General features: G+C 45.1%; 1 protein-coding gene across 1 annotated transcript in view; it reads right to left on the bottom strand.

Moving 5' to 3' along the window:
• Window positions 1-3565: 3565 nt before the first annotated feature.
• The window catches only part of pkp1a (plakophilin 1a), a 34957-nt gene continuing 11003 nt past the window's right edge, over window positions 3566-27519 (bottom strand). Inside the window, exons 3-15 of the mRNA XM_083641860.1 lie at window positions 25542-25724; window positions 24808-25106; window positions 23269-23410; window positions 21933-22140; window positions 19518-19686; window positions 18318-18435; window positions 13179-13346; window positions 12905-13075; window positions 12038-12191; window positions 10969-11155; window positions 10470-10554; window positions 9479-9594; window positions 3566-7439 (exon numbers count right to left, since the gene is read on the bottom strand). Of these exons, the coding sequence (XP_083497986.1) occupies window positions 9520-9594; window positions 10470-10554; window positions 10969-11155; window positions 12038-12191; window positions 12905-13075; window positions 13179-13346; window positions 18318-18435; window positions 19518-19686; window positions 21933-22140; window positions 23269-23410; window positions 24808-25106; window positions 25542-25724 (1959 nt within the window). The 3' untranslated portion in view covers window positions 3566-7439; window positions 9479-9519. The remainder of the gene's footprint in view (window positions 7440-9478; window positions 9595-10469; window positions 10555-10968; window positions 11156-12037; window positions 12192-12904; window positions 13076-13178; window positions 13347-18317; window positions 18436-19517; window positions 19687-21932; window positions 22141-23268; window positions 23411-24807; window positions 25107-25541; window positions 25725-27519) is intronic.

Raw genomic sequence — 27519 nt, 5'->3', positions numbered from 1 at the left:
TCTGCCCCGCCCCCCCAGCTGCCCCGCCCCACCCATCTGCCCTGCCCCACCCATCTGCCCCGCCCCACCCAGCTGCCCCGCCCCACCCATCTGCCCCGCCCCACCCAGCTGCCCCGCCCCACCCAGCTGCCCCACCCCACCCAGCTGCCCCGCCCCACCCAGCTGCCCCGCATGTTTTCCCAATACCAACACCCACCAATTATATGCAGCTCTTCAGTTCTCTCTCTCTCTCTCTCTTCTTCCCATCCTTTAAGTTATATGACTTATTTGTCTATCCTGACGTTTGCAAGTGTAAATAAAACTGGGATCTGAATTTAATGTTACCATTTTCACTTGTGGTTTATAAGCAGTTTATAAGCAGCAAAACGGCCTCGAGCAGAGAGCGAAACAGACCCCTTCCCAGCCAGAGGCAGGCTCTGACACGCCTGTGACTGACATGATGCTCCTTGGGCCAACGCCCAGGCCTCCACCCAAACACACACACCCACACTCTCACACACACACACACACACACACACACACACACACACACACACACACACACATACACACACACACACACACACACACACACACACACACACACACACAGATACGAGTATGAGTCATTTCCATGTAAGCCGGGCGGGGCTTTGTGTGTACGAAGAGAAAGTACACAGCCACATTCTTTGATTTTGCAAACATGGCGGTTTGATCAGACATGCAGAGGCGGAGCCAGAAATAACTTTGTTGGCGCGCATCTGATGCCACACCAAGCTGGTGTAGAACTGCTACAGAAAGCATTCTCACTGCTATCACAACTACTCAAATGACTGCAGGTAATTACATACCTGTCACACACACACACACACACACACACACACACACACACACACACACACACACACACACACACACACACACACACACACACACACACACACACACACATGCCATAATCCATTGGTTTTCAAACTTGTCTTTACATCAAGGACCCCTAAACTGACACAAATTAGACCACAGACCCCCCTATTTGAGATTTTTTTCTTTTAGATATTTTATTATAAAGTGTATGAAACCCATGACAAAAATAGTCATTCTGCCATTGTTACTTATGGATGGAATTATAGTGGAAATAAAATATTCTCCTTCATGCTGGGGGGGCCCCTGGAACCCCCTCAAGTACCACTGGGGGGCCCCAGACCTCACTTTGCGAGCCCCTCCATCTGGCTGCAGTCTAAGCATGGGGTTGCAATGTCTCTGAGAGGATGCTGCTGTGCATATGAATTCAGGTGCGCTCGGATGTATGTGCATGAATTAATACATTTGCATTGGTTTGTGGTTCTGAAATCACTGTGCAGCAAACCACTCTTTTGGAAGAATAATTACAGTCTGATTGAAAGATTCTAGCCTCAAGTAATCTAAATGAAAATATGGTGAACTACAGCCCTACGCACACAATTATCCCTTTCAAACTTGAAGTATATCATGGATTCTGCTGTAGTCTGTGTAAAAGTATAAAAAGAAAAAGTGGTACACTCTGTCTCTGCTTTGTGTGTGCAATGCGTTTTATAATCCGTACATGGAAGAAGGGACACAAACACTGTCTTCACTTCAAATATGATTTTTTAATCAAACGTTTCAGTTACGTATAAAAAAAATCCTGTTTGAGCAAGTGAGGACAGTATGTGGGTTCCCCTTCTTTAAAGTCCATCTACTCCACCTACGCACCTGCACAAGACTTCTCAGGTGTGCATCTACTCCACCTACGCACCTGCACAAGACTTCTCAGGTGTGCATCTACTCCACCTACACACCTGCACAAGACTTCTCAGGTGTGCATCTACTCCACCTACGCACCTGCACAAGACTTCTCAGGTGTGCATCTACTCCACCTACGCACCTGCACAAGACTTCTCAGGTGTGCATCTACTCCACCTACGCACCTGCACAAGACTTCTCAGGTGTGCATCTACTCCACCTACGCACCTGCACAAGACTTCTCAGGTGTGCATCTACTCCACCTACGCACCTGCACAAGACTTCTCAGGTGTGCATCTACTCCACCTACGCACCTGCACAAGACTTCTCAGGTGTGCATCTACTCCACCTACGCACCTGCACAAGACTTCTCAGGTGTGCAAGAGACTGATGATCGTTGACAATCTGTACATCCACCGTGGAGATGATAAATGAACTAGACAGAGAACAAAGGAGACGCTGACAAGCTTCACCGGCTAATTACCTTTTCACTCACTCGTGTGAAGACAGCACCAGGGCTGATTAGAGTGTATTTAAATGATTTCCCTCTTAGTCATTTGTCTGTAGGTGATATAATGTTATAGTAACTCATTTGATTCGTCCAAGAGAAGAAATCGTAAAAAAAAAAAAAAAAAAAGATCTTGTAGATTTCTTCAGTCAAAAGAACAGAATTGATGGTCCAGTCTACTTTACAAGAATGGGATGCTGTAGTGGAAAAACAGACCCAAAATTGAACATTTTGCGTCGTAATTTATTATAAACATGATCAAAAAATTTGACTTGACCATAATCAGCTGCAGTTTGACACTCACTCCCAAATTCAGAGCTCATTCTGTTTTCAGAGTTGTTTGACCAGCATGCTGGTGTTGAAAGCTTTGCTGGAATGAAGATGTGTTGCTTCATTAGTTCAACTCATCTGCAAGTCATCTTGCAGTTCTTCAACCCAGGGAGTGGTTGAACATTCCATAACACTTTTCAACATCTCAGATTAGCCCAGGGTTGTGTAAATATCCAATATGCGCATAAAGTAGAATTTTGTACATTTGCTGGCCTTTTGTGTGTTTTACTCAATATATTTACTAATTACTTTGAAGTAGGTAGCTGAAAAAAGACCCATCATTGGGACATCTGGGTAGTGCAGCAGCGGTAGATTCCCTGCCTACCAACACGAGAGTCACAGGTTCGAGCCCCCGGGTTACCTCTGCTCCGGCTTGGTCGGGCGTACATAGTAGGCACAATTGGCTGTGTCTGTGGGCGGGAAGCCGGATTAAGGGTATGTGTCCTGGTTGCTGCACTAGTACCGCCTCTGGTCGGTCAGGGCGCCTGTTCGGGGGGAGGGGAACTGGGGGGAATATAGCTTGATCTGCCCACGTGCCATATCATGACGATAAAACTCCTCGTTGTCAGGTGAAAAGAAGCGGCCGGCAACTGCACGACGTGTATCGGAGGAAACGTGCATCTACAACTCTCCCCTGATCGGCAGAGGGGGTGGAGCAATGCCCAGCAGGGGAAATTTGCCAAAGTACAACTGGAGAAAAAGAAAAGACACATCATTGTTGTCTGCATTTCTATTATTTATTATATGTACAGATTGAGTGACAGGGAATGCTCCTAATTGTAGGCCGCACACATTTAGCCAAAATTACATTCCAAGCAGCGTTTAACAAACTTTGGCCAGACAACCTCAACATGTCTGTATGTCTCGAGCACAAAACACTGCCCCGACAGAGTATTGACCCTTTTCGCGGGGGCCATTTTGTGTCAAAAAGGCAGAATAAACACAGGTGCAAGCAAAACACTAATGAGGGTTTCCAAATTCCAATCGTGGAAGTTGGAAACCCTCATTAGTGTTTTGCTTGCACCTGTGTTTAACCCTGCCTTTTCGACACAAAATGGCCCGCATGAGAAGGGTCTATTGTATTGTGCCTTGTGGGCACCCTGTTTGTATCAAGCGTCCCAACAAGTGCCTCAAACACGTTTTTGCATTAACACAGTTGTTGCAAATGGTAAACCAGTGGATCCCAGACCTCATGGTAGAGATGCTTGAGTGATTTACAGATACAGTTTGAAGATGGAGTGAAATGAAGTCTTCATCGTACTTTTTTCTTAGGAAACCAATTGTATATCCAGTGTATAGTAGCAGAAATCACAATTACAAGTAAATATTTCAGATGAAGAACATACAATGATGTCAGAGAACTGATGTTTTGAAATCACATTGTCTAAAGATTGTGCATTAGCGTTGTATAGATTCACAGAAAAAAAAAGCACAAGTGATATTATGCACTGACTAGTACACGACAAGTATGTTGGATGTGGAAGAAAACACAGAATTGGAGTTCAAAGGTTCTTCATCAGGGCCCTATACCACGAATGTTCTATAAGAAGATCCAGGATCTGTCCCTTGATCTGGTTTGTCTAAACCAGATCAGCTCGATTGTAGTTAACTTTTACTACGAACCTCGGTTGCCACTCGTTAACTCGAACCAGGTTTTTCTAATCAAGCTGAGAGCTCGTGCACATGAAAATGCCCGTGCACTGGAGCTCGTGCCCGCGAAAGAGGCGTGGTTTTTAACAACTGCCAATCACAATGCAATATGGACTGCTCCAAAACTCCTACAGCGCCAGACACGCCTATTTCCTCATTGAATGAAACCGCAAATAAAAATCTGCGTTGGATATTATTAGTCTGTTCCCGAATGACTGTCTAAAGTGACCACTTTTATCCACACCAGTAATTTCTTTGAAGAGCGGTTTCTACCTCCACGTAGGCTATCTACAGCAGCTCAATTCACCCTCTCAATAAACTCAAAACCGGCATGTCTTTTGTGGAAGCAATGTGTAATCTATCTCAGTCCAAAATCCGTATGTATAGACCATTTAGGCTCAATGAATAATAATGATCTCATGATGTGTTTAGTCGCACTGATTGAATAATTCCTATAGGCTAATCAATAAAAAAAAGAATGATAATAAAATAAAATAAATGCTTCTGAACTGAATCGACACGGTACGTGCGGGCATAGATTTCATTTATAAAAAATAGCCTATTTTGTGGTCACATATATAGGCTATTGTCAGCAGAGTCGCATATCTCCATATTTCATATAATGATCCTGGAAATATGAAGTTCAATCACATCATACAGGCCAAAAGCAACACAGTTGCAGCTGCAAAATGCAGGAGTAGCCTAGATATGAATCATCTTAATATGGGATTGCCTGTGTGCAGGTGATCCCATATTAAATTGCTTAGATGTAGTAGGCTATTCTAGCCATTTCAATTCCAACCCAACGTCAGTCTCAGCTCCGTTGCGCACACGGCACCGTGTGCTTTGGAGACGTTTATGTAACCTTTTTATGCCGGTTTAGTGATATTTCTCCACTCACTATTCAGCTGCAATCGATCAGCGGGATCAAACAACGTATCTAGGCTACTTGAGAGCACAAAAATGAATATATAAAAACATATTCCAAAGTGGTAAGTAGGGCTTAATTAAAATGTAGCCTGCAACAAGTGCAAGGCTTTAGTCCTTGATTAATTCAACATTACAATTCGTGCTCCTTCCTCGATGGGAAACTTGTCCAGAAAGGGGTTGGCCATTTTTCCAAACTGCTGATTCGATTGGTTCGTGGGCGGTGTATTTAAGGTCTAATCTTATCCTTGCAACTTAACCTGCTGCGGACCAGGTTAAGTGTGAAGCATAAGTTGCTATGGAAATATATGTCAGTAAGAAGTTAACTAGCTTTGTAGCACGGCCAAACCAGGGTTAAACCTGAAGTTACCTCGCTAAACCACTAATCGAGCTTCGTGGTACAGGGCTCAGAATGAACAATTCACCGGTACTCCAAATATTTACTGACAGCTGGACAAAGAGTGGAAAGGCAAAGGCTGAGCCCTGGTGCAATATGTTCAAATATATTGATATTATTTCTCCAATAAATGGTTATCTATATATATATATATATATATATATATATATATATATATATATATATATATAACAGTATGACAGAACACTGAAAGACAACAAGGCACTTAGTATAATTGGTGACAGTTGTATTCTGTTCATTTGTATAAAACAGCAAAAGCATGAACCACATGAGAAGATTGAACATACACTGTTAAATCAACTGACGCATACCGAAGACAGTGAATGAAAACAAAGAGTTCCAGTATATTGTGAACATTAGAAACGCAACATTTATTTGCCGTCGTGTGAAAAGCTCGCAACTCCCAAGTTGTGTGTCTTCACTTGATTAGAGAATTTGTGCTTTATGTTAGTACATTCAACATCCAAATGTATTTATTGGGTAACTTCAACATTGCAAACAAAATCAATTAATAATCATCTTTGCTCTTTACAACAGACTATTTGGAGGTACAAGAGTTTCATCTGACAGCAGCAGTGTCAGATACACAAGCAGTCTTTTTGGAATCCTCCGCAACGACGACGACACATTTTTTAAACTTTCATTTTCAGTTGCTCATCGGCTAATCTTTATCCGACTCTCTGCCTCACACCCTCTAACACTTCCCAGATCATTTCGCATTAACTGACGGACATGTCAACTTTCAAGGCCACAATACTCAAGGCCTCTGGCAGACGATAAGAGTACTCCAATGTAAACTTAACTGTTTTTAAAACTCATTTGTGCCTGCCTCAATTAAAAATGTTAATATTGTTGCTTAAGGATGCAGGGGAGTGATACTGTTAGTGCGATAGCTTCATGGTGTAATATAATGTGCAATATGTGTAATTTGTGGTTGTGATTTGCTACAATATGAGCTACTTTGTTTACTATTACTACTATGGAGGCAGTTATATGTGTGCAGCCTTTGAGTCCAAGACAAACTACCCCATGGGGACAATAAAGCGTATTGTATTGTATTGTATTGTATTGTATTGTATTGTATTGTATTGTAATCAGCGTTGGGCAAGTTACTCTGGGAATGTAATAAGTTACTTATTAAGTAAGACGTAAGTAAGTATAAGTTACAAAATACTGTACTTATTACTTGGTATCAAAATTAATTTATGTTGAAGTTATGTTACTCACTACACTACTATATTACTTAGTATAGTACTAAAATTACAGTAACACATTACGCCCAACACTGATTGTAATAAATTGATTTGATTTTAGCCGCATAGACAAACAGAATTAGCCAGTGAGTGATGCCATTCATGAATCTGAATAATCACAGTTTCCCTCAAGTAACATCTTAGCTTACTACATTTTCCAAGTAGCTTTGCCCATCACGGCATTTCACCGCAGATAACATCAACATCTACAGTGTTTCAAACAGCTGCTGGCGCTTTACAACTCTCAGACCCTCAAACCTGTCTTAACACTGGGTATCATCAGCACAAACACGCGTCGCGTACCTACTGTACCACACACACACACACACGCACACACACGCGCGCGCGCACGCAAACACACACACACACACACACACACACACACACCATTTATTTACACAGAAAAATATCCAAATTAAATACATACAAACACCTCAGGATTATTCTCTAAAATTAAAAGCTCTCTTTCATCTATAGTATGTACATTATAGGAGTGAGTCATCAATAGGCACTTTTCAACAAAAGTTATGTAACTTCTCCGCTCTCCTCGTGGCAGCAAGGGTGTGTCCACAGCACTGTCTAAACACGCAGGTGTCTCTCTGCAAGCACACACCTGTGCACATGCAGGAAATGAGACAGACAGACAGACACAGAGACACAGAGAGAAAACTTTGAGAATTGCTTCGTCTATCTATAGATCATTTTATTTTGTGGTCATAAGATTTTGAACTTAGATAAAGAACAGTGAGGCTGTTTACACTTTTTTTTATGCGTCTTGGGGGATCGGATCGTGGACATCTAAGTACGTCAGTTTACACCTGGCATTAGAATGTGTCTCCAAATGCGTCTCGTTGACCACTTGTGGTCAACTCTCCCGCTCTATATGCAAATAAACATGTAGGCTCTGTCATATACGGTAGTATAATCGCTTGCACATGTACTGTGTCATATACAGTGTTGGGCAAGTTACCGTCAAAATGTAATATACTACTTATTACTAGTTACTTTCATTTGGAAGTAATAAGTTACTTTACAATATTACTGTCTGTGTAGAGTAACTTGTTACTCATTACACTACTTTTGCATTACTTTCACCAAAATAACAGCAGTAGCAGAATGACATCGCCGCCCCGGGACCATCCCGAAAAAGACTTTCAACCGTTTTGAAGTCTGTGTGAATTGTCCAGAATTCTACGTTATCCTTTTCCTTTGTTATTGTCATCTATAGTGGTTGTTTGCATAAAAACACACAATTTGATGATTAGGAAATGATTGTATCTTTATTTATAATATGTGCTTTGATAAAAAAAAAAAAAAAAAATCAATTTGTAATTTGTGTTACTTGACAAAGTAACTGGTGTAATATTACTGAATTTATTACTTTTGTAATGTGTTACCCCCAACATTGGTCAACACGCAGATGTTGATGTGCTGCCTGAGGGTGAGTTATTAAAATAAGCTAAAGCTACTCAAGAGCCTCCATCACAATTATTTACAGGCTCCTAAATAATTTCCGTTTGCAAAGACCAAATGCTACGTTGTTTTTAACCTCATCTGTCACCGAGGACGTCCCTGCTGTCAAACACGTTTCTGGGAGCAGTCAGCACTCATCATTCAACTGTGGCAGGTCGCCATCGTAAAGTAGCCACCCCATTCTTAAAATACTTTCTATAGTGTAACCCATAGTATTTCTATTGTATAGTACTCAAGAGTCAGTAGCGCTGAAAATGCACAGATTTCCTTAATTAATTGCAGGCTAATTTGGAAGTGACACAAACGAAGAGGGTGTCAGTTGACTAGGTGGTCCTTGAATGTGTTCTGAGGCATCAGGACCCATTAGCGTTTACACTACAAAAGCTGTGATCAAAAAGACACAATCATTTCCAGACCACCTCGGCAAGTGGATTGAGTGATCGGATCACAATGGGTCTTGGTGGTCATTTACACTTGTATTTAGTGCTGTCCACTTGTGATGCTATCACCCAAGACACATTTTTTTTAAACCAAGTGCAACAACAGCCTCAGAAAGATAGAATCATCTGCACCACAGTAGGGATGGGCATCGAATTTCGAATTTTCGAATAATCATTGTTATTATCAAGGTCGACTTTTATTATTGAAAGTCGAAATTCGGGGGGGGGGGGGGGAAATGTATTATTTATTTGTTTTTTTTTAGTGAAATGTTGCATTGTCTCCCCTGATTCTAAGTATAGTCGAATCGCTTGGTTTGAGCAAGTAAAACAATTTTTATAAGCATTTTAAGCAAGGTTTATGGAAAAATGAATGGCGGATGAAATCCCATGAAGAGGGAGAGGGGGTGACTTTGGCACCCCTTTGGCACTCAGACCTGAGCCTACTAAATATTTAATGATTGTCAAAACTGTTTTTTATTTTCGAAAATGTCAATGTCATGTAACATGTTCTTTACTTCAGTGGTGCAATGCTTGTTTGAGCTAAAAATCCACAGCAGAAGCTTTTTCTATTAATTAATAAAGCCTTAGACTTAGAATCAGGGGAGACAATGCAACATTTCACTCACAATTTTTTTTTTTTTTTTTACATTTTAATTTTTAAAGTCGACTTTGGCCAGCGAATTTCGAATAGTGTTCTTGCTAGAAATGCCCATCCCTACACCACAGGAGCATGTCGTACCTCTCTGGCTCCGCGGTGCCTCTCCTCGGTCTCCATCACATTCAGTCAATGACCTGCACGGACTTGTGCGCCGCCGTGGTGGTGTCGTTGACAAAGAGCGCTTTGCTCATCCCCAGCTGTGGATCACAGTTTACAAAAGGAGGAGGCTCCGTTAGAGGGATGTCTCACACACACATTCCCGACAGACAGACACACCCTGGCTCCAAAAATGAAAGGTGTGTCAGCAGTTTAGAGGGGCTTCAGCAGTGTGAAAAACGTGACAAACGCAACATTTTCATGCTGTTAATTGACTGTATTTGCTCTTGTACGCTTTGAAGAAATGGTTAACACTTGTTTACTCTTTCCTTCGACCCTGTCTCCAACTCGTATCTCTACGACCTCTCTTCCATCCTCCTTAAACTGTGCCTCCCACAGCACAGCGAGTGTTGGAAACCAGTCTCCCGGGATTCCAATGTGAGTCTGTCTGTACTTTGTAACCGCTGGGTGGGGCAGGTTGGGGGGAGGGGGGCGGGGCATAGGGTGGAGCGGGCGTGTGTGTGCGACCCCGAGGAATAAAAACACAAAACGCCCTCATAGCTCAGCCAGCAAGGAACCGTGTGTGTGGTGCTCAACTTCAACCTGGCAATGTTAAGTGTGTGTGTGTGTGTGTGTGTGTGTGTGTGTGTGTGTGTGTGTGTGTGTGTGTGTGTGTGTGTGTGTGTAACGGCGTTGTGTTGATGGTAATTGCAGCAACCCATGTTAAGGGCTTGCCCAGGGGTGGATTCGAACTGTCGACCTTCGGCTTACAGGGCGGACACGCTAAGCATTGCACCAAGAGAGCTAGCTCCCTTGGCGGAGCTGATTAACATGCCTTTATACTGGGGGAGTGAGTTTAACCAACCTACTCGCAACCCACTCGGGACTCACATTAATTCGGTTGTGTGTGTTGTGTGTGTGTGTGTGTGTGTGTGTGTGTGTGGAGAGAGAGGAGAGGAGGACGACGACGACATACTTTTTTCAGAGGGCCTTGTAGACTCTTCTCGTTCCAGAAGCTGTACAGCAGCAGTGAGGCTGCTTTGCTGCCTTTGGGGAAAGATCTGAGACAGGAGAGCAGGTGGTCAGTGAGGGCCAGCACAGCACAGCACAACACAGCACAACACAACACAAGATAAGACGCATGGAGAACCAGAAAGCAATGGAGACAAACAGAACACAAGCTAGAAGAGGCAACATACGTTTTGAAGAAAATTATCACTATTTTCAAAGTTTTGACAAAGTTACTGAGTAGCCACGGCAGAAGTCTCTCTTTTTTCTTTTTCTTTTTACAGTACAAGAAATACTGTTGCACTATTGTATGTATTGTATGCTGTGTATGTATGTATGTATGTATGTATGTATGTATGTATGTATCTATCTATCTATCTATCTATCTATCTATCTATCTATGACATTACAGTGTCTATGGGGATAGACTGAAGATGTGTTTTGGATGAAGTTGCGATAAGTCTTACCCATTCTCACTGAGGTCTGCTACTGATGACACCAGTTGGTTGGTGAGGACCTTCTTGGTGACCTCAGCGTCGGCTGATATCAGAGTGCGTACCATGTTGCAGGCGCTCGATATCGTGTCGTCAGAGTTGCCCATCTCCTTTGTCCCCGAAGAGAGGAGGGTGGTGATGTCAGGGAGGATCTGCCGCGCTGGACCGGACACAGAAGAACACACATCGCTTTTTATATGGAATCTGAATTCTATAAGCTAAAAAATAAAATTTAATCAAGTTTTTCTGGGATTTCACCCCGTTTTCGCCCCAATTGTACTTGGCCAAGTCGCAAGCTGTCCCAGTCGTTGCTCCAGCAGCCCCTCTGCCGATCTGGGGAGAGTTGTAGACTAGCACCATGCTTCTTCTGATACATGTGCAGTCGCCAGCCGCTTCTTTTCACCTGACAGTGAGGAGTTTCACAGGCAGGATGTAGCACGTGGGAGGTGCCCCGACCGACCAGAGGCGGCGCCAGTACAGCAACCAGGATACAGACCCCTATTCCGGCCTCCCACCTGCACTACCCGTACGCCCTTATTCACTTTATGTAGCCCCGCCCACTTGACCCCTTGTGTCATGACTTCCTGTTCAAAACGCCGGCTGTTTTACCTGCTCAAACTAGTCTGACTCACCTGGTCAAACCTAGTTTGACTCACATATGAGTCAGACTAGGTTTATGAGTCACATGAAGTGTAGTCGCGCTGGCCAGCCTCCTCTCCCTTCCGTCTGAGGAGTCTGGCGCCGCAGGTCTCCATAGTGGGATTGCGATGGGCGGCGCTTAGCGGCAGTGCCCTTGGAAAATAGTTTCAAACAATCCAACTTGCCGTTTTCAGCGTGTAGCAACGAGCTAGCGTGTAGGTTTCTGCCGTTAGCTTGCTAGCTAGTTAGCGTTGTTGTTTTCACTGAGGCGGCGGCAGGGCACTATTTACAGACTGTCTCTTCTACATAAGGTGAATAGGCTCAAAGTAAAAGCATGGATATGTGGCTCTACTAGCAGTCAAGCCACAAACATCCATTATCAACATGTCATGCCTCTTCTTACCCATGGAGGTCTGCAGACTGCTGGTCCGCGACAGGTTGCCCAGCAGCGACATGGCGGTCTTCTGCAGGCTGCGGTTAGGAGACTGTATGAGAGGGGCCACGTCCTGCAGAGCCCCCAGCTTCTGAACCAAGATCTGACTCATGGCACTGGACCCCTGCAACACCAACCAGCCCACCACAGCAGAATCACATCACATGAGATACATCTTACACTTGTGTTGCCTTATAATGTGCATTTAGTGACGTTGACTAGGTCAGTGGTTCTCAACTGGTCTAGCCTCACGACCCACATTTTTCCTTAGTCATTTAAGTCATGACCTGATTCTGATTTTTATTTATGTATTTATTTAAAGCCTATATGCCTTTTAAACAAGTTTACAAAAATCTAAATTGAACTGTATGCAATATGAAATAAAAAGGCAGAATTTTCTTGTATTAAATACAAATACAGACTTATCTTGAACTACAGGTATGCTTAGATAAGTTAACCTGGTGATGCTCTTCTCTGAATGGTCTGTAGGTCTCTGGTTTGTGGTTGTGAGTCTGTGATCATCCTAGAGGTCACAATGGGTCATTGTATACAGTGATAGTCTCACTACAATGAAACGGCTATTCCGGGGACTCATGAATACAATTGGGCTCATTGAATCCACAAGAGTCTCAGCTTTCCAGTCATACTCAATTTATGCAATTCAAAGCCTTGTAGGGAGCCACCAGTTGAGAACCACTGGACTAGGTAACTTTCACAATATTTGTGCCTCAGTCTTTCTCTAGTCCAATCTCACAAAAGCAGTCCTCTCTGCGAGCTCATATAAATCCTGTTGATTTTGTCATTAATCCTACATGATGTTATTGAACGTATCCTCACCAGACCCTTGCCGGCGGTGAGGTTCTGCAGGGCCCCACAGGAGGCTTCCAGGGTGGCATCTTTCTGGGAAGATCCCAGCAGAGTCAGGTAGGTCTGCATCGATTTGGGGTGACACAACCACTTCACGCCTGATGGGGCGCTGTCTTCAGGCGAAGACACATCAAACGCGTACTGCGGAGAAGAGAGGAGAAGAAGGAGAGATGACATTCAATTAAATAGCCTTCTTAATTTAACCAACAAACAGGAGGGGGGGGGGGTCTGAGGTGATGCTCACCTCTTTCTGGACCTTGCTGCTCTTGGGGCTGAAGCAGCCGATGGTTTGGCTCTTCTTACCCCCAGGTTGGCCTTCTGTCGGGGGGTTGTACTTGGCGAAGCACTCAGGGGACTCTGTCTCCAGCTGGTAGGTCAGGTTGTGGAGGATACATGCACAGTTCTCCACAGACTGAGGAGAGGAGAGGTTAATAATTAGGGCTGGGTTAAAAAAATCGATTCTCCGATTTTTAATAGATTTTTATTTTAATCCTTTGATATCGATTCATATGTTCAAAGATAGATTTTTTTTTTTTTTTTTTAAATAAACATAGGCTATAATATTATAGGCTGTGTGCGCTAGATGAAACATAGTTTCAAGTTGACGTTTATTTATGTTTGTAGTTAACATAAATACTGTAGGCTACATAAATGGAAATGTTTGATCATTAATATCTACTTTTAGAAATTATATAGGCTGAAATCAAATCACTGTGTGCATAATTGTGAAAGTGTCTTTATTAACAGATGAAAAGGCTGTTATTTACCCTTTGTCACCACCTGGTGGGTAAATATATGTGTAACTAAAACCATTAAAATTGACAACCGGTCCGCAACTTTTTTTCCCATGTATTTACCGGTTCTTGGCGCAAAAAAGGTTGGGAACCCCTGTGTTACATAACTGGAACAGTCATGTAATTCAGGTTACAGCTAAAAAAAACATCTATGGTATCACTAACCAAATCGATATTGAAATTAATCGAATCGGAATCGAATCGGGATTAATCGATTCGGAACCTTGTAAATCAGAATCGAATCGATTCTTGAAATTTGAACCAATACCCAGCCCTATTAATAATGAAACTATTATACACACTATTTATCCATAAAATATACAGTATTAAGGACACAAACAAACAGCCACAAAGGTGGTAGATTGAAAGTAATTTCTCTTCCGAGTTCCTTCTAAATTGCACCTTACAGGATTCCCATGGTCACACTCATAATCACATAATCACACCGAATAAACAAGCACAGTGTGTTTATCTAACAGCCAACGGACTTCTCAAGAAACACTTTTACACGCCAACGAGTCTGATCACACACGAATGCAAAAACACAAAAGGACTGCAAAGCAAATATGACCCACCCACTGCACAGCCAGTGTGGAAGCAAATCACAAGCAAGCAACCGTTTTCAAATGGTGAAAACATCAAGACGAAACGTGCGAGTCAGAATGACAGAAGAAGATGACAGATGAGCACTACGATCAACTCAGCATCACTAAAAGCATTCCAGCTTGAAATGGACCTGGATAAAAGGTGACGTGAGAAGAGAGAGGGATGGAGCGAGGGAGATGGAGAGAAAAACAGAAAAGGTGTTTTGTTTGTGCATGTGTGAGAGAGAGAGACAGAACGAGAGGGTGCGAGAGAGAGAGAGAGAGCACAGCAACTGTCCTCTATTTTACAACCAAAGGGATTCCAGTCTAAATGTACCTAGACCATTCTTCGACTAATAGCTACTACTCGGAGTTTATGGGACACACACAAATGTGACAGTTTTACATTCTCTCTCCTCCTCTCTCACACGCGCCACAAACATACACATCGCTGAAGATTCCACACTAAATGGTGTGCTATTGTCATAAAAGACGCTCAGTTTCACCTACGCAGACTAGAGTTGGGTCAATTTTGGCTTTTGCTGGTCTGGTCTGGTCCACACTGTAACGAGCTTAAAGTCGAACTGAATCCATTCGTCGCGTGCGTTGACTGAAAACATAACTTGTCTGAGATCACAGGTTGAGAGGCGGGTCATAGTAGTATGTCGATGATTTTATTTGACAATTCTGGGGACTGGATTGGGCTTTGGCCAATCCTCGGTAAGAGCCTGCTGACGCGAGGTGAGTGGAGCTCAGCGACCCGCAGGCAGCCAGCTGCCTTCGTGTTGCCGAGCGGAGAGTGCAGCACGTCGGCCTGGAATCTCAGAGGTGCGACCCCTGACAACCAAGCTCTCTGTGAGGCAGCGAGGCGTGCGCCATTATCGCCATTGCATTCAATAATATTCCTGGAATGCGACTTTTAACGAGCCAGTTACATTTCTTTGCATTCTTAGACATTACCGTTGGATTTAGTTTGCATAATTGGTCAAGTTAGTAGTTAGGTTATGGGCTAGAAATTCTGCCAGATGACAGGCACTAGGCGCCATTTTCCCCTTTATTTGGAAGAGAAAATGATCCTGAAATGAAGATTTGATTGACAGCTGCCATGTCGTGATATGATTGGTTGAAATGGGGTAGAAATTTGATAGTACTAGGTGACGTCAGCAAACTGTAGATTATTGTTATGAATGAAATCTTGAAAAATGAACTTTTGATGTGAAAAAGTGTGAAAAACTAAAAAAATTAGATTTTTGTGATTTTTTTTGGCATACATTATTAAATAGGTGCACTGCATACCCAGGTATTTGAACTAAAACAAAAGAAAAGTCATTTTTGGGTTCAGCTCGACTTTAAACTGGCCCTCGGCATTTGGGGCGGGAGGCGGGGCGTTGAGCAGCGCTGCAGACATCAAGTGCGGTTGTGGCCAATATATCAAGCGTGTAGTGGAGCTATGCGGCAGGCCTGCCGTGAACTGTGAAAAACTTCCACGTGTTCCTGCAAAATGTACTGTTGGGGTGCGACACCGTCAGCAAATTAAGTCATTTGATATGAACCGCCGATACATGATGTTGTTATGCGATGACGTTCATGTAGGTGTGCTATTGGTCCAGCGTGAATGTCACTCATAGTAGGCGGGTGTAGAATGTTTGAGCCGTCATGATTGGGTGACCGTGTTAGAGAGGGCGAGCTGTGATGTCATTCACCCTTTGACAAACGAGGAAGTATAAAGACGTTGAAGAGAAATGTTTGGTGACTCACACGTGGTTGATGGAGTAGCAGTGAGGAGCTGGAGGGAATGCTTTCCTTGTCGGACTTAATACTTTTGCCCCTTGATAGAACTATGAATGGAACTAACACACCAGAGGGGCGGACGGCGCAGAGGCTCCGCAAATCCACCCAGAGAGTGTGGGGCCACGCAAACTACCACAGCTAATTGATATGCTATCCACCCTCCTTTGCACAACACACAGCAATGCTAACGTTGTTCATGACAGTTCAAACAAGTAAATGCATGTTTTCAATTAATAGTTATAGACTCGACAGACTCGAGATCTGTTGGCTGAAGCTAGTGAGAGCTTAAATGTTAAACGCTAAATTCATAATTGTGATAGTCAAATACATTCCAGACCTGGAGTTCTAACAGTACCTAGTCTGTCTTTCCAAAAAAGAGTCCATACCCTGGGCACTTAGCACTTAGCACACACAGTATACAGGATACCAGCTGAAACTGCCCGCAGTGTGTATCTGCTCGTACGTGTGTGTTAGTTCAACACGTTCTCACTCCGACCACGTAGCATATTGACGCTTTGTCCCGTCCCTTATGCGCCACTTGTTACTAACATGGTACCCTTGAGCGACCCATGAAACGACTTGGGCTTTCCGACTAAACTCAATGCAAACCCATAGAAGTCAACTTTGACGCTTATGGCAACTGCTCCCCCATCAGCCTAACTGCTCGCCCATTAGTCAACTGCTCACCATTAGCGTCTGGGGGGAGGTTAGGTTTAGGCGTGGGAGGTGGGAGAGGTTAGGTTTAGGGTCTGGGGGAGGTTAGGTTTAGGCATGGGGTGGGAGAGGTTAGGGTTAGGGTCTGGGAGAGGTTAGGTTTAGGCATGGGGTGGGAGAGGTTAGGTTTAGGGTTAGGGTCTGGGAGAGGTTAGCTCCTCCAGACCCTAATGGGCGAGCAGTTGACTAATGGTGGAGCAGTTAGGCTAATAGGGGAGCAGTTGCCATAAGCGTCAAAGATGACTTCCATGGGTTTGCATTGAGTTTAGTCGGAAAGCCCAAGTCGTTTCATGGGTCGCTCAAGGGTACCATGTTAGTAACAAGCGACGCACAAGGGACAGGACAAAGCGTCAATATGCGACGCGCTCAGAGTGAGAACGGGTTGGTTAGTTAGTGTGTGTCTTTGTGTACACGTGCATTCAGGTGTGTGTGCGTGTGCTTAAGGATATTTGGAGTAAAGGCTGCCAGATATTACAGCAGGGAAACCAGAAGGAACACATTCTCTGAGTCACATCACATCAGCTGCACTCAGCAACACACAGAGCCAGTAGCTACGAGTTACCAGAGTGTGTCAAGTCAACAAGTGAATCCAATCCTAGCTGCTGTTTGACTGGTGTGTTTACAACAACGTTTGCCGGACCATGTGGAGAAGAATGTTGTGGGTCTGGTTGGAGGATTCACACGAGAATGTAGGAAAGGAAACCGTGACGTTAGAGTGAGGCTGGTTTTACGTTGCAGATGGAGTCATTGAAAAATACCGGCTTGGTTAACAGACATCTCAGAGAAGCAGTTACTGCTTTAAATTTTCTATTTCTAAGTAAGTAAGTTATCCTTTATTTATCCCCATGGGGAAATTCATCCTCTGCATTTGACCCATCCTCTACTAGGAACCTTCCTAGAACTAGGAGCAGTGGGCAGCCGCAGTGCAGCGCCCGGGGACCAACTCCAGTTCTTTTTGCCATTGCCTTGGTCAGGGGCACTGACAGGAGTCTTAACCCTAACATACATGTCTTTGATGGTGGGAGGAAACCGGAGCACCCGGAGAAAACCCACACGAACACGGGGAGAACATGCAAACTCCACACAGAAAGGACCTGGGACGGACCGGGGTTCAAACCTGGGACCTTCTTGCTGTAAGGCAACAGTGCTAACCACTGAGCCACCGTGCCGTCCAAATTTCAAACCTCCAAACTGTCCAGTAGCGGTATATTAGCACTGCAGTAATGCCAAATTCTCTCTTTCACCCTCAGCAGATGGCATACATTTGACTGGTGGTGGATATGTGGACCTTGTGTAGTTCAGCTGACTTGAATGAACAAGAATATGAGTGATGATTGTTTATCAGTATTCTGGGAAAACAATGGGCGTAGGTGCCGAGATAATAATCAGTCTCACCTACTGATTGTAAGGTAGTGTGAAGTGCAGAGGACTTAAATATGGCCGTCCTGCAGCCATAATGACACGTTGTGAGAAAGGACGCGCGTCCAGACAGACCGTTACCTTGTCGTCGGGATTGTCCTCGGCCACACAGGACTGGATGTAACTCATGAGGGAGTCGATGAGACCGCGACAGTCTTTCATCGCCTGCCTCTCCTTCTGCTGGGCACAGCTCAGGTTCCTAAAACACATGTCGATCTGTTCACTTCTGTTTCACATGGAAACAATAACTTGCTGAAAATATAACATTATCACACATGCATCCATACATTGTCACACACACACACACACACACACACACACACACACACACACACACACACACACACACCTCCCCCCCCCCCCCCCGCCCCACCACTGAGAATTTTCCAAAATGCGGGGTGGCAGGGTCAGGCTCCCTGCATTTCAGAAATCCTCCCCCCACCCCCCTTTTAGCCAATTGGCATGAACACAAACACACACCTTTACACACACCAGGGTAGGAAATTAGCGGGGGCTCGGGGCAAAATGCCCCTAAAAAAATGCCCCCATAAAATAAAGAGTTTAATACTTTCTGTATTTTAACATTATTCTGTATTTGCAAAGTGTGACTCGAAAATGGCCAGTTAGGCATCCGTACAACCCCCGCCCCTCCTCCTACTAGTGTTATTTACCTCAGTGACAGGCAGCACAAGCTAGCTGGCCAGTTAGTTCACTCATGTTTTTGCCAAGTACATTAATAACATGCCAGACAATCAACAGTGTTGTTGAGAGAGGAAATAAGAATTTTAACTGTGATTGTTTATGAACTTTTACTAATAAAATATGCTTGGATAAAAGTAATTGGTTGGTCCGTCATGCTACATAGGTGCAACTAAAGTATTTCCCAACATTTGATCAAATTGCCCTGGAAATGATCCAAAATACCCCCAAAATATATTTCACAAGGGCAGAAATAGCCCTAGTTTAAAAAAGTTAATTTCCTACCCTGACACACACACACACACACACACACACACACACACACACACACACACACACACACACACACACACACACGACCTCCATGCCAAATGTCAGCCTCCTAGTGTGAAAACTGTGGCTGCCAAAGGGTGGGGACATTTCCGTGGACCGACCGACCACCGACTGCTGGTTTGTAGCTGCTGGTCGCAGCTACAAACAGCGAGACAGGACAATCAACGCCCGCCTTTGACATGGCCGCACAGCAATGTCCCACACTGCACAAACGCCACCGCCGTTTCCCGTGATGAGGTCCTCACTCACCGTAGGCATCCTGTGGCGCTGTAGAAGACGTCGGGGTGGATGTTGTTGTTGGCGCTGTTGTCTGACCAGCAGGTGAACGGCACCACCACGTTCTCCGTCAGCATGGGCAGAGCCGTCATGATCATCTCCTCCTTCAGCTCGTCGGCTGACGACAGGTTCCACAGAAGGCCTGCACACAGAGAAGATGTCTGTGTGTGTGTGTTTTTCTGTGCCTGCACACAGAGAAGGTGTCTATGTGTGTGTGTGTGTGTGTGTTTTTCTGTGCCTGCACACAGAGAAGGTGTCTGTGTGTGTGTGTGTGTGTGTGTTTCTGTGCCTGCACACAGAGAAGGTGTCTGTGTGTGTGTGTGTGTGTGTGTGTGTGTGTTTTTCTGTGCCTGCACACAGAGAAGGTGTCTGTGTGTGTGTGTGTGTGTGTGTTTCTGTGCCTGCACACAGAGAAGGTGTCTGTGTGTGTGTGTGTTTCTGTGCCTGCACACAGAGAAGGTGTCTGTGTGTGTGTGTGTGTGTGTGTGTGTTTCTGTGCCTGCACACAGAGAAGGTGTCTGTGTGTGTGTGTGTGTTTTTCTGTGCCTGCACACAGAGAAGGTGTCTGTGTGTGTGTGTGTGTTTTTCTGTGCCTGCACACAGAGAAGGTGTCTGTGTGTGTGTGTGTGTGTGTGTGTGTTTCTGTGCCTGCACACAGAGAAGGTGTCTGTGTGTGTGTGTGTGTTTTTCTGTGCCTGCACACAGAGAAGGTGTCTGTGTGTGTGTGTGTGTTTTTCTGTGCCTGCACACAGAGAAGGTGTCTGTGTGTGTGTGTTTTTCTGTGCCTGCACACAGAGAAGGTGTCTGTGTGTGTGTGTTTTTCTGTGCCTGCACACAGAGAAGGTGTCTGTGTGTGTGTGTTTTTCTGTGCCTGCACACAGAGAAGGTGTCTGTGTGTGTGTGTGTGTGTGTGTGTGTTTTTCTGTGCCTGCACACAGAGAAGATGTCTGTGTGTGTGTGTTTTTCTGTGCCTGCACACAGAGAAGATGTCTGTGTGTGTGTGTGTGTGTGTGTGTTTTTCTGTGCCTGCACAGAGAAGGTGTCTGTGTGTGTGTGTGTGTGTTTTTCTGTGCCTGCACACAGAGAAGGTGTCTGTGTGTGTGTGTGTGTGTTTTTCTGTGCCTGCACAGAGAAGGTGTCTGTGTGTGTGTGTGTGTTTTTCTGTGCCTGCACACAGAGAAGGTGTCTGTGTGTGTGTGTGTGTGTTTTTCTGTGCCTGCACACAGAGAAGGTGTCTGTGTGTGTGTGTGTGTGTGTGTTTTTCTGTGCCTGCACACAGAGAAGATGTCTGTGTGTGTGTGTGTGTGTGTTTTTCTGTGCCTGCACACAGAGAAGGTGTCTGTGTGTGTGTGTGTGTGTGTTTTTCTGTGCCTGCACACAGAGAAGGTGTCTGTGTGTGTGTGTGTGTGTGTGTTTTTCTGTGCCTGCACACAGAGAAGGTGTCTGTGTGTGTGTGTGTGTGTGTGTGTGTTTCTGTGCCTGCACACAGAGAAGGTGTCTGTGTGTGTGTGTTTTTCTGTCTTTGTGTAACAGTATGTGCGTGTTTGTTTGTTTGCAGGCATAGATACTATAGTTCCCAAAGGGTAGTTGAGCTCCTGACCCTTATTGAAATTCTTCATTAAAGGGACAGCTCACCCTAAAATCCAAAATACATATTTTTCCTCTCACCTGCAGTGCTATTTATCCATCTATATCATTTTGGGATAGTTGCCTGAGTTTTGGAGATATCAGCTGCAGAGATGTCTGCCTTCTCTTGAATACAACGGAACTGGATGGCACTCGGCTTGTGGTGCTCGAAGCACCAAAAAAATACATTTGAAAAACTCAACAGCATTGTCTCTTTCCAGAAATCATTGAGTTGAGTTGAGTTGAGTTGAGAAAACTTTATTTATCCCCGGGGGGCTAAATAAAAGTTTGTGAGCAGTTTCATGTAGGAACTATTTTCTTTTGCAGTCTCATGTAGGAACTAGCTAGCAGTTAGCGGCTGTAGTTCGGTGAAAAGAAAATAGTTCCTCCATGAAACTGCTCATAACGAGGTCTGTGGATTATCTTGAGTAACGGGGTCATGATTTCTGGAAAGAGACATTGCTGTTGAGTTTATCAAATGTATTTCTTTGGCACTTTGAACACCGCAAGCCGAGTGCCATCCAGTTCCATTGTATAGGAGAGAAGGCAGAAACTCTGCGGCCGATATCTCCAAAACTCAGGCAAGTAACACAAAACAATATAGATGGATAAATAGCCCTACAGGTGAGAGGGAATATATGTATTTTGGATTTTAGGGTGAGCTGTTCCTTTAAAAAAGTTTGAGATTCTTTAATGATCTCCATAGGAAAACCATCCATTCATGTCCCCCCAAAATGTGGATTGTCCTCATCTTGTCCGTACCTGTGATCTGCTTCTGGGTCTCAGTGGACTCGGTCTCCTTCAGTAGTTGCAGGGCCTTAGCTATGCCGCCACAATGCTGAACCTCCAGCTTGTTGGCCTGGTCCCTGAACACCAGGTTCCTCAGGGCAGCAGAGGCGCTCTGGCACACGGCCGGGTTGGGGCTCCGCAGCAGGGTCACCAGGGGAGCGATACCCCCCAGTCTGAGAACCTGGGACAGAGAAAGAGAGAGGGACTACCAAGTAAACACCAGCAAAAGACAATTGTGAAAGGTGTGCAAATAGATTTGCTCTTCTCTGCTATATGGCGATGAAAACACAGCACAAGGAATCTAATATAATACTTAGAAAGAGAACGAGCAATCAGGGTCTCCCCGGCACAGGGTAACGCAAGCCTGGTGGCCCACTGGGCCAAAGTTGGCCCCCTCTATCTGGGATTTATTTGATTTTATTTTATTTTATTTTAGCCTATCGAAACTGTGTCATAGCTTTTTTAAATTCTCAATTCCATGATTCTGTTATCACAGAAACTATGCTGCCATCAGTGTGTCGCTGGCCCGCGTCAGGCCTCCACCACAAAAGACACTTGGCCCGAGGCCCGAGATACTTGCCACCGGGCCCAACAACTTTTCTGGGGGAAACCCTGAGCAATCAAGCCTGACAGTCCATGATAAACACATATACGCCTCCCATTCCCTCAGGGAAAACTATACCAGGCTGTTGCCAGCATTACTAAACAAGAAAATACCCACAGATGTGAAAATAGGGGTTGTCGATACATGAAAACATGAACAAGTGTGTGTGTGTGTGTGAGTGTGAGTGTGAGTGTGAGTGTGTGTGTGTGTTTGTGTTTGTGCGTTAGTCTCACTGGCCAGCCTCCTCTCCCTTCCGTCCGAGGAGTCTGGCGCCGCAGGTCTCCATAGTGGGATTGCGATGGGCGGCGCTTAGCGGCAGTGCCCTTGGAAAATAGTTTCAAACAATCCAACTTGCCGTTTTCAGCATGTAGCAACGAGCTAGCGTGTAGGTTTCTGCCGTTAGCTTGCTAGCTAGTTAGCGTTGTTGTTTTCACTGAGGCGGCAGGGCACTATTTACAGCGACACACAGGGAGGAGGGAGCGGAAGCCGCTCAGATTGACATGGTCGGAGCCAATGACAGAGTTTGTAATAAGCCGGGGAGCGGACATCCGGCTGCCACCGAAACAGTCGCTCCAATCGGAGAGCAGAGTAGAGCAGAGGAGGGTTTATCCCAGTTATGGAGACCTGCGGCGCCAGACTCCTCGGACGGAACGGAGAGGAGGCTGGCCAGCGAGACTATTTGTGCGTGTGTGCGTGCGCGCTGACCTCCTGTTTGGGGCGCTCCTCCTTGAAGGTGGAGTGTTGGATGAAGGAGGCTCCGCACTGCTGGTAGTTTTCCTCGGGGTGAGACAGGAACTCCACGGCCTCCTTCAGGGTCAGATCTGACGTACTCAGCGCTCCGTCCACCCTGCAGGAAGGAGACACGAGGGAGGGGAGAGAGGGTTCATGTGGAGCTTAAAAAAGGGTTTCACGTGATAATCTGTGAGGCTCAGTAAACAACATGAATTTAATTTAATCTAGAAAATATTGTTTCAAAATGCATTTTAAAAGGTACTGTAAGAATTGTAAAGCAAGTTTACATGTATTAAGCCTTTTCTATTGCCAATGTGTGAATGGGATGTAACGTAAACCATTAGACCTTCTCCGACTTTCTCCATTGCCTATAACAGCCTGTGGGCTGACTTCTACAGTATGTGAAGGACTAATATGCTCAGGTTTTTGCTTGCTAACGGAGACAAATTGCTATCTAGCTAATGCCTCCCACACACTAGAGGATAAAATGCCCGATTTAATGCCCGATTCCCCTCGGGGGGGCGTGGCCCGATTCGAGGCTAGTCTCAACCGATTTTTTGTCAAAATAATTGTCAAGTGTCTGGTGTCAATAAATTATTGATTGAATCGGAGCCTGCCCGATCTCGAATCGGGCATATCAAACATGTTTGATATTTACGATGGCTGTCTCCCGACGGAACCCGCAATAGCCAATGAGAGCAAGCAGACCGGGACTCGTCGACGCGTCATACCCAGATGTTAATGCAGCGCTCACAACAAACGAGCAACAGCCATGGCAACAGCAGAGCCATGTAGCTCCTCTCCCCAGCATCCTCACAGCAGCTTAAAACAGGGTGGACAGCGGCGGAGGGCTCTCCAAACATGCGCCGAGCGGAGCGGCCCGCCCCAAGGGAGCGGACATGCTGCAATATGAGCTCTCAGACAGGACGTTGTTTTAGCTTATTTTGCGAGGGTGTCCGCCCGCTTGTAGCGGACCCGCCGCTCGGCGCATGTTTGGAGAGCCATCCGCCGTTGTCTGTGGGAAAAAATTGCGGTTCTGTGGGATATAAACAGCCTACAGTCTAGTTGCTGGAATCGCTGTGAGTCGGTACTTCAAACGGCTGGTGTGTGGTCTCGCAGTCTGGCCGAATCGTCTAGTGTGTGTGTTCAGGCGATTTTAATGTTAAAATCTGATGAAATTGTCCTCATGTCTGTGGTCTCTCATGTTTTTAAAATCGGTTAAGATTTGAAAATCCTCTAGTGTGTAGGCAGCATAACATAGATTAGCTAGCCAATTTACCAGCCACAGGAGTCTGGATGAATTAACTGATTTTGTGGATAACGTCCGCTAATTCAACCAGAATCTCAGGGCTGATCTAGCTGGTAAATTGCGTAAATTGGTCAAATGCGAGTTAACAGGCTGTTACCCTAACGGGGTAACTGTAACAATCGTACACATAGTAAGTAAGAATCTTACACATAGTACCTTTAAAAAGAAGCAACATGTGAAGACAGTGGATAAAGTGGACTCACGCTGATTGCAACTCTGTCTTGGAGGTTTTGGTGACAGAGATCTTGTTGTCGTTTTGGGACTGGACCGAGGCGGGCCGTGTGAAGCGCGTCTGGCTGCTGGTCATGTTAGCGTTGCTGTTGGTCATCGTCATGGAGACCATGCTCTGCCTGCTGGCTCGGTTCTGACTCTGAAGGGTCTGCTGGCCCTGGAAAGGCGGCGCGCTCTGGAGAGTCGGCGCGCTCTGGAGAGTCGGCGCGCTCTGGAGAGTCGGTGCGCTCTGGAGAGTCGGTGCGCTCTGGAGAGTCGGCGGTTTGGATCTCTGAAAAAAAAAAAAAGAGTTCCAAATGTTAACATGGTACCACAGAACACTTGCAAAGCTTATCATTAGGGATGGGAATTAAGAACCAGAACCGTTTAGAACCGGTTCCAAATTGTCCAATTACTCGGAATCCTATGCCCTCGAGGTTATCAATTATTTTTATCGATGCCGGCATGTTTTTCTGACAATTGCGCATTGCAAAAACGCACGCGTCATGATGTCAAAGAATCGGACCGATAAGCAAAATCGATGAATGGCATTGGTATCAATAAAATCGGATCAATTCCCATCCATAACTTATGATTAAACAAATATATATTGTGCGATATAATACATCCATTTAAAGTTGGTAAATTCACTTGAAAACATAGATTCTATATGAAAAGGTGTAGGTGCTGCCTTCAATAACATTCAGTAAAGTTGACAGGTGATCACCATGACGGGGGCGGGTGCAGCGACAGCGACAGGAGAGAGCGGGGGAGGAGCCAACATGGGGTCACTGCGGCTGGGCTTCAGCCCATTGGTGGAGGTGAAGCGCTGATCCCATTGGCTGGAGGTGCTGACATTTCTTCTCCCCATGGTTTTAGTGGACTGAGAACGAGTCTTCTGAACGCTCGTCTGCAGAGGAAGAGTCACAGAGAGGAGGAGCTTACTCACACAATCAATACACACACACGGCCATTCAAGGTGTCCCAGAGGACCAGAGAGGTTTTCAAGCTCTGCCCCTGTGGGGCAGCGTTGCCAGATTTGGTGGTTTTCTGCCAATTGGGCTGTTTTGGGTTGCATTGTGCGGGGGGGGGGGGGGGGGGGGGGGGGGGGTAAATGGGCTGGGGCGGTGGGTGGATATAGAGTCGCTTGTTTCCATACACCTGGGGGTGTATGGGGACTTGGACTTGAGACTTGGACTTGAGTCGCACTTAAGTCACACACACACAGTGACTTGAGACTTGACTTGAGACTTGTCCTCAAAGACTTGAGACTTGACTTGGACTTGAGATTTGAGACTTGTGAACAATCTTTATTTTTGTGTGTATTAACATTAAGGAAAAGTCTACTAATAATAATGTCATTTAATCAATGCTGATATGGTATGCTAATAGATAAAGGAGTGAGGATAATACAGTAGCTACATGCTTTGAATCTCTTAGTTTGAGCTATGCAGTGTTCTAAGCAGACAGGATGGCATCCAGCAGAGACTTGAGACTTGACTTGGACTCTAGCTCTAAGACTAAAAAATGACTTGTGAGCATCTCTGGAAACCATCAGCTGTATCTGGCAACAAAGCCTGAGGGCGCACTATTTAACCACTGTATAAAACGGATTCTAGCTTAACGTATAGACTGATCTCACACACCACGCACCCGATGTTTAGGACTGTTTGCATAATAACACTGTCTCTCACACACATCTTATTCAGACTAGGCTGGAAATAAAGACATTCATCTCTCTAATCTTTCAATGACTGACCTTTGAGTGCGGAAAAACACTGGCTTAGCTGTACTATTGACAACATGACAAAACCCAACGAGGAGACCAGAACCTCGAGACACACCTCGAGACTTGTCTGGACCGATAATCCAGGTCAGAGAGAAAGCCAACATGGTAACCAACTCTCTCTCATAGAAAAGCCCCTGTAAACCAAGACAGAGGAATTCCAATCTGACACAAAAGCCTGCGAGGACTACCTGCCCCCCCCCCCCCCCCCCCCCCCCTACCTTCCTTCTTCTTCTCTGTTTATGTCATTGGCAGAAGCATGTGCCGTCCAATCAAACGGCCTCGCCCCGAACCCAGGTAACATGAGATGTGCCATCTGAGACGAGCTCTCACTCTGTCATGCAGTGAGAGATGATTCCAGTTTGGAGCTGGAGGAGTTTCTCACACACAGGAGCTCTCTGGGGTGTGCTGCTGGAACAAGTCGGAGGACTGCACCCGTTAAACCTGTCTGGGCTATATCCTGAAGTCGCTAACCACCTTAACCTCATATAAACATTAGTGTTATGTATTCACACTTTCTCTTTTGTAGCACTATCTATTGTGTGTGTTTGTGTTGTGTGTGTGTGTGTGTGTGTGTGTGTGTGTGTGTGTGTGTTTGTGTGTGTGTGACTGTGTGTGTGTGTACATAGCAAACACCCTTCAAGAACTCTTGCACATAAACCATATAGCTGGGCACAGCCTGGGTGGAAGGCTTGATAATCCTCTACTGACAGTCACTCACAGAACTCAGTCTCCTCCTGTACTGTATTGGCCGGTTTGAAAATACACAAGCGGTTGAAACGGTATTCAAATCAAAACTAGCAGAATCAAAACATTTCCCATTGGTCTTAGTTTCAACACTGAAGGAGGAAGTGTGTGAAAAAGAAAGAACCGTTTTTCTCTTTCACTTCGTCACCCAAACAGCAAAAACACCACAGAG

The sequence above is a fragment of the Poromitra crassiceps genome (genome assembly GCF_964638095.1).
Source record: "Poromitra crassiceps genome assembly, chromosome: 8".
Taxonomy (NCBI): Eukaryota; Metazoa; Chordata; class Actinopteri; order Beryciformes; family Melamphaidae; genus Poromitra; species Poromitra crassiceps.
This window is presented reverse-complemented; position numbering and strand designations above follow the sequence as displayed.